Here is a 7,469-nt window from a genome sequence, read left to right on the forward strand (position 1 = left end):
TAAGGGGAAAAAAAGCTGTTAATTCAATTTAATATGAACTTAATTTCCGCCGATTTCTGTTGCTCGGAGACAGGCAGTGACAGTGAGGGGGGAGAGAGAGAGGGAGCGGTCGAATTCGTTTGGCCTCTCGGGTTGGTTTATGTAGTTATGGACGCGAACCGGGCCCGGGTTGATTTCCATGCAAGATCTAGTCGGTGCATCAGAACCGTTCGATATAAAAAGGCACGGAAGGTTGTAACCTCCGTCCCCGAGAAAACCTTCTCGAACCAATAAATGCCGATGCGACGAGGCCCAAAACATTGCGTCTCTTGAAAGCATTCTTCGTTGAAGATTTCGCCCGATCGGGGCTCGAATCCGGGGGTAAGTCTGACTCTCTTGTATGAATTGATCCGACCTGGCGTTCGTTCTGTGTGTGGGTTTCTGATTTGTCTAGCCAATCTTTGGTACATTGAAGATCCAATCTGTTTTCACCGCCTAATCCGGTGTATTCTGATTCCGTTTGCTAAAGCCTTTCTTCCGCAATCTTGTTTTTCTTGGGCGAAAAGACGGTAAAATCTCCAAATTTTGACCTTTTTGTTCTTCGTGAGGAGGGAAAATTGTCCTGCAATCAAGAGTCTGATTTTTTTTGTTTCGTTTGATAATTAGTTGTTAAGTCCGATAGGAAATAATTTTGAGGGAAGGAAAGATTAATAATTAATTTTGAAGGATGGAGAGCATATGATCATATATATGTCTAAATCCACATGCGTTTCGGAATTTATCCTATCAATGAAAATTTTCGGAGATTTCATTCATACTGTTGTGTTGTTTTCCTGTTACTATGAACTACTAAGATTATTCAATTCGATGGCTTTGGGTTTATACGAAATTATGTTACTACTGTGTACTGTTGTACATTATGTTATCATACGCTTTTATTTTGTCCATACACCATTTGTTCTTGATTCTTATAAGGAAATATGTTTGCTTCTGAAAGCTGAGTTATTGTGTATATGATTTTATGTTGTTTCAGGTCGAACTGTTTGTTGCTTTTGGTACTTTGACGTTGTGGATAAAGATTGGCTTTGGTGTTAAACTTTATCTCTTGCAAGGTGGAAATGAGCAACGGCTACCACAGACCTGAAAAGCCTGCCTCAGGTTTATATAAAGATATTCCGTGCCATTTGTTACTCATCAGTGACACATAACTGGTGTTATTTTTTTTTTCTTTTTTTCACAAAGAATAAAAAGAACCTTAAAGGTTGAATCTATTTTGTCTAACTTCTTTAATACCAAGGAACATGTGTTTTCGTTAGGATAACTTTATGTAAGTGGGGAAATTGTATGCCTTTTTGGAATAAGGGGAATTCACTGTTCTGCTGCTTGTCACAATTGACAATCAGGTAGGTGGGCAGCAAATTTTGTATTACTCTATTTATGTGGGAATATGCATTAGTACCTTCTGGTATGAGGTATGATGGTGAACTTGAAAATGTGAATTACGTGCTTATATGTGGAGTGCAATTTTGATGACCTTTGGTTTATTTGAATATCAGATTATTCTAAAAAGATGGGGAATGTTGTTCGAGGAGTCTGATTAGAGAAAACAGGATAACAAACTTGTAGCATTTTACATTCTTTTTGTGCATCACCATTTACAGTGCAAATTATACTTTTAAAGAGTCAAAGTATTTAAAACTCGTTGGCTTAGGCAATTTGACATGGTGTTGATGTTTTATTTGTTTTGTTTTCTGTCTTTCTTGCTTTTTATGCATCCTTATTTTATGTTTTATTGCTTATAGTGGTAACTGGTAAGTATTAGCTATGTAGAATTTGATTGATGCTCTTTTAGGAGTTATCTCTACATTATACCTCACTAGAAGTTATTGTCAGACATGGATATCCACTTACATCCCAAATATATAGTTGCAGAACAAGTGATGTAGCTCTATAATGCTAAAGTGCATGCAAAAAATGTCTCATTCATGTAGAATATTGTGCACATGATTATATAAAAGCATGATAGTCATGACTTCGAGAATTTTAAAATGTATTATATGTTATACTTGAACCAGAAGCTAGCTTCCATTTAAAGTGCCTCATTATAACAGGTCAAATGAGGAAATTGAAGGAGCTTATGCTCAAGAGTGACAATCGCATTTGTGCTGACTGTGGTGCTCAAGATCCAAAATGGGCGTAAGTACCGCTATTTATCATGTTTGCGAAAACTTAAGCTTCACCATGGATGTATCGCAGTAAGTAGTAAATTTGGTTATCTAAAATCTAGAATATGCAAGTCACAAGTTTATTATGTTAATTAAATTTTTAGTATGGGATAATCAATTATAGTTGTCTTTAGCTGCGGTCACTATTTATGATCAACTGTGCCTGGAACTTCTTTTTGTTTCTGTTTTTTGTACTTGCTGTTTGAATGCATTGGTATAATCTGTCAATTAATTGATTGAGGTTATGATTATGGATAAGCATGTGAGACTCTTTACAGATAGCTGGGTTCCTGGCCCACCAAGAATATCTAAGTAGCCCTGAATGAAACTAAGAGAACAGAGAATCATCTATGTGGCATGGACACACACATGGGATACAGACTGGATATACTGGCATGCTAAATGTTACCAAGTATGGCAAGACGTGGTATCTATTAGTTCTTTAGGGGAAAGGGAAGACACGACAACTATACAACACGTTTTTTCCTATATATTGTTAAGAGTTGCATATATAGGGATGCATTTGTGTACAATTTTGACAATCTGTCATCATGTTATATGTTTAAAAAGCATGACAATCTATCACATGAAAATACAAAGGTGATGTTCTTCGTTCAAGGGGAAAGTGGATCAAAGAGACACACAAAATCTATTTGAAGATGAATAAAATATAAAACAAAAGGCAAAAGAAAGAATAAAAATTCAATGGTGATAGTGAAGGTGGCTGCCAAAGCAGAACTTGTTTAACACCAAAATCAACAGGCGTGCACATCTAGCAGCATAAGCATCAACTCAAAACTCAAAAGGATAAAGAAAGTAGAATATCTTCATTTTAAGTTTGTCTTCTGAATTATGCTAACTACAAAAGTGGGTTTCTTTCTTGTCAGCCATGTATTCCGTGAGATAGCCAACTAAAGGCAAGTTAGTAACTTGCTAAAATCTGAACCTTAAACTCAAAGAGTTGTCATTGATTGAGGCATGGAAAGATATTCTAATTTTGTATAAGTCTTTTCCTATGTTCCTAATGGAAGGGCAGGAGTTGAAGAGATGATGAACAAATTCCTTCATTTGGGTTACAAAAGCAGCTGCCTTGGTAAATGGTGAACCTCTCTTATTGAGATTTTGCTCAGTTAAAATCTTGTTATTAGGGGCTAACCATCCAAAAATCTCACATTTTTATGGAGTGAAGGATTACTACGATTTTTCAGCAAATGGAGAAAGAGCATGCATGATAAACTCCTTCAAGAATTATATAGAAGGAGCATCGTGAAGGGATAATGACCATTTAGATTCATCACCACCAATATAGTAAGTGAACATCAGGGAGATATTCACAATCATAATATTATAAACACCAAGTCTCATATAAATAACCACTCACCGATGTTCAATATGTTGAGGAGCACCAGACAGAATATGTAAGTGTCTTGTTTGTCTACCATAGATCAGCACAATTATAGATAGTACATGTTTCCAAATACTTTTGTAGGTATATGACCCATATCTGGAAGCATCCAACAATAACCTCTGTCCAACGCAGATGACAGTGTGTGCTGATATTTTTGAGGTATATAAGACAGCATGCTACATCGTAATCTGATAAGAACTTAACCAAATATGGTACTTTGTATTGAAGAACATCAAGGATTTGTAATTATGAGACAGCAACTAGTTCATGTCATTTTATTTCTTACTCTAACTACTATGTAATGTTGCTGACTGCTTGTTCGTAGTTGGAGAATGGTTTATAGTATGAACTCGATAAAGAAACTTTTGCTAGAATATTATTTTCTTGTTATACGTTAAGAATAATTAGGAGTTTCATGTTCTAGGATGCATTAAAGACAACAATAAGATAGGTCTGACCACTATTGTCGGTGGCCTCTGCATATTTGTTTCTTGTCAACTGAAAATTTACCATATTAATTTAACTATTTTCACATGAATTGTTCCACATCAGGCTAATCGCTTTCTATTGGACTTTGAACTAGCTGCTTTTTGTAAATTTAATATTTATTTTTCAATTTTTATTTAACAAATGTTTAGGAGTTTGTGTCAAGTTTGAAATATCTACTACTTTGTTAAGCACTATTTTTTATGAAAATTCTAGAATTTTACTTTGAATTTATGATTATTTTTGAATGATCATTCGCTTGTCATTGCAGGTCAGCTAACATTGGGGTTTTTATATGTCTGAAGTGTAGTGACATTCATAGAAGTCTTGGGACAGACATTTCAAAGGTAACACTCAAGTTGTCAGGACTGACACTTGGTTAGGTTCATGTGTTTCTTAACTTAAAAGAGAAAATTGTGCTAAGCAAGGACTAAGAGAAAATTGTGCTATAAATTCACATTATCGCTTTATTACCGTAAGGTCCCCACCTTATATTAAGTTACAGTTTTATTTAATTTTACTAGTCCAAGTATGTAGTGTAGGAACCGCTTTAAGTAACCATCACCATCACTCTCTGTTTCTTCCAACTGACATCAGATACTTATTGCACTTCACATTCTTCCTCTCTGGCAGTTTTCCCTTTCTCTTCCCTTATGCCATCTCCCGATGGTGTTTTGATCCTCAATCCTTTAGCAAAACTGGCAATTTTTTTTACTGTTTAGGTTGCTTCTATGTTACTCAACTGTGGGACATGAAGGTGATGTTGGAAGATGGTATATTATGTTATTTTATAAAATAAATTTAATACATTTGTGGTCTCTTATGTTGCACCTAGAATCAGGAGCTAACAAGACCTTATCTATGTTGCTCTTATTATTGTTTTCTCTGCTGGTGGGCCACCAAGGTGGTGGACTGAGGCTTCTTTGTCTAGGAGAAAACATGAGATGATGGTCCTGCAGGTTTAAATTTTAGGTGGCAGATGAGCCTTCAGGGCAGTGGACTGGTACTGGGAGCTAGGGCATTCGAGGGGTATTGGGAGCTTTTCAGTTTAACCTAGGGCATTTTGAGCATTGGACCAATTAGATCTGGTAAACCGAGTTTCATTTACTTGCTTTGATGAAAGTTAACCAGCAACACATTTTCATCTGAGGCTAAAAATTGAATAGTATTATACTTTACATGAAAGCAGGGGTTTCCCCAAATAAAAAACAATGAGAGTTTTCTTGTTATCTTAAGGCAGCCTATGTTAAACATAATGCCTATTTACTGTTGAATTCCAATTACTTGAGATGAAAAATGTGCTGCTTTCTACTAATCACATTTTAGTCTTTTTAAATAAAATTTTAAATTCAATTAGTATATAGCTGATTAGTTGAACAGAAATACGACCTAGAAGTATAGTCTAGAGCTTGGATCCAGGTTCAAAGAGAAATTTAGTTCCAAGGGACAAATTATAAATGACCTGGAACCATCCACAATTTAAGTCCTGTGAGATGCTTATTTCCTTCTCTCAGGAGTTGTGGATATATTACCTTGAATTTGAACAACTTACGAAAAGAATTTTGTAATGACTGATTAATGATTTATTTTTTTCATTCACTGCTGTAACATTCAGGTTCTGTCAGTGACATTAGATGAATGGTCTGATGCTGACATTGAATCCATGATTGAGGTTGGTGGGAACTCTTATGCTAATTCAATCTATGAGGCTTTTCTTCCCAAGCGGTTTCCAAAACCCAAGTCAAACTCAAGTTATGAGGAGCGCAGCAAATTCATCAGGTGGTGTCTTTACCAGAGTGAATACTGTATATAAGCAAGAAAAGTGCTCATGCACAAGCATTTTCTTTTGTTGTGTAGGTCAAAGTACGAGTCACAAGAATTCTTGAAACCAAGCTTGCGTATTGTGTCCTCAAAGATGTCTTTCAATTATGTAGAACCCAAAGAGAGCTTAAACTACCGGATTGATTCCAACAATTCAAACAAGGCTGTAAGTCATGCTTTATCTGCTTCCTTCTTAGGTAAACAAAATTTCAGGACTGCCATGTTCTACACCATCTGAATTCTGCATTTGCCAAACTACTTGTTTGTATGCTTTATCAGGCATCAGCTGCTGTGTCCTTGGCAATAACCTAGTCATAAGGTTCTTGTGATGATCACAGGTAGAGATGAGGGAATTCATTGGGGATTTGAAGGTCAAGGTTGTAAGAGGCTCAAATTTAGCTGTTAGAGATATGTTTAGCAGTGATCCATATGTTGTCTTGACTCTTGGAGAGCAGGCGAGTTATCCATTTTTAGCTGAAATCCTTGGGCATTTAATCTGATATATTTATGATAACTGCCTCGATATTAAATTGGTTTTGATGTTTCTTTCCCAAATGTTAATTTGACATGGGGTTTGCTTCAGAAGGCCCAGACAACAGTAAAACCGAGCGACTTAAATCCAATATGGAACGAAGAGCTTATGCTGTCAGTTCCTCAAACATATGGCGCTTTGAAACTGGTTAGTTTGAATATGTTTGATCGATAGATATTTCTTTCTTTATCACATCGTTTACATCATATTTTAATTTTACTCACTGAATGACTAGTTTATGTAACTTTTTTGTTCTTCGGAAGGAACATTTTTTATTACTCATCCAAGGCAAGGAACATTTTTTGTTCATTGTAATTGTTTTTGTCTGTTTGTATCAAATGCTTGTTGATCTGAGTAAGCCAAGAAAAGAAAAGAAAATTAAATTTCTTCTGTTACAAGCACATGCAGTCACTCCCATAAATCATGATCCCTAACTTCCTCTTCCTTTCTCCTTCAAACAGCAAGTATATGATCAAGATGTATTTTCCGCCGACGATATAATGGGTGAAGCTGAGGTTGACCTCCAGCCTATGATCACATCTGCCATGGCTTTTGGGGATCCCGAGCTTCTTGGAAACATGCAGATCGGGAAGTGGTTAAAAACAAGTGACAATGCACTTATTAGTGACAGCATCGTCAACATTGTTGATGGAAAGGTAAAACAAGAGGTCTCTCTACAGTTGCAAAATGTCGAGTCTGGAGAAATCGAAGTAGAACTGGAATGGATACCTCTAGATGAATAATTTTCCTTATGTTTTTATTGGCATTGGACCCTCTTCCGAAGGCTCTTCTTTTCCTAATAGAATCTTTTGTAAAAATATATAGTTTGTATGGGCAGTAGTGTCAGTAAATATAATTTACTGAATCAGTGTCTCCAATAAATGTCATCAGCTGAAGCTGAAATATGCTGGTATTTGTTCAGTGTCGTCATAGTAAATGTAACAATTATTACTGTTTTGCTTGTTTGGTAAACTATATCTTCCTATGGCAACATTCTGTCGGATTAATTCTGCGTCAT

The 7,469-nt window shown here is 35.9% G+C and overlaps 1 protein-coding gene across 2 annotated transcripts; it reads left to right on the top strand.

The window, feature by feature from the left end:
• Positions 1-231: 231 nt before the first annotated feature.
• On the top strand, positions 232-7,444 carry LOC135617635 (ADP-ribosylation factor GTPase-activating protein AGD12-like). 2 transcript variants are annotated; one of them, XM_065118063.1, is made up of 9 exons: positions 232-360; positions 1,013-1,137; positions 2,091-2,175; positions 4,370-4,445; positions 5,714-5,877; positions 5,956-6,085; positions 6,258-6,374; positions 6,503-6,598; positions 6,913-7,444. In XM_065118063.1, exons 2-9 carry the CDS (start codon positions 1,098-1,100, stop codon positions 7,192-7,194), a joined length of 990 nt encoding a protein of 329 aa, XP_064974135.1. In that variant the 5' UTR covers positions 232-360; positions 1,013-1,097; the 3' UTR covers positions 7,195-7,444. The 2 variants fall into 2 exon arrangements, with proteins under 2 accessions (XP_064974135.1, XP_064974136.1); XM_065118064.1 differs by lacking the exon at positions 232-360 and adding an exon at positions 436-548.
• Positions 7,445-7,469: the final 25 nt, after the last annotated feature.

This window comes from Musa acuminata, chromosome BXJ2-7 (assembly GCF_036884655.1).
Source record: "Musa acuminata AAA Group cultivar baxijiao chromosome BXJ2-7, Cavendish_Baxijiao_AAA, whole genome shotgun sequence".
NCBI classification, from domain to species: Eukaryota; Viridiplantae; Streptophyta; class Magnoliopsida; order Zingiberales; family Musaceae; genus Musa; species Musa acuminata.

Coding starts and splice junctions, on each gene's coding strand:
- LOC135617635 (XM_065118063.1), top strand. CDS start 1,098: ATGAGCAACGGCTACCACAGACCTGAAAAGCCTGCCTCAG. Junction 1,138..2,090: donor ACCTGAAAAGCCTGCCTCAG/GTTTATATAAAG, acceptor TCATTATAACAG/GTCAAATGAGGAAATTGAAG. Junction 2,176..4,369: donor GCTCAAGATCCAAAATGGGC/GTAAGTACCGCT, acceptor TTGTCATTGCAG/GTCAGCTAACATTGGGGTTT.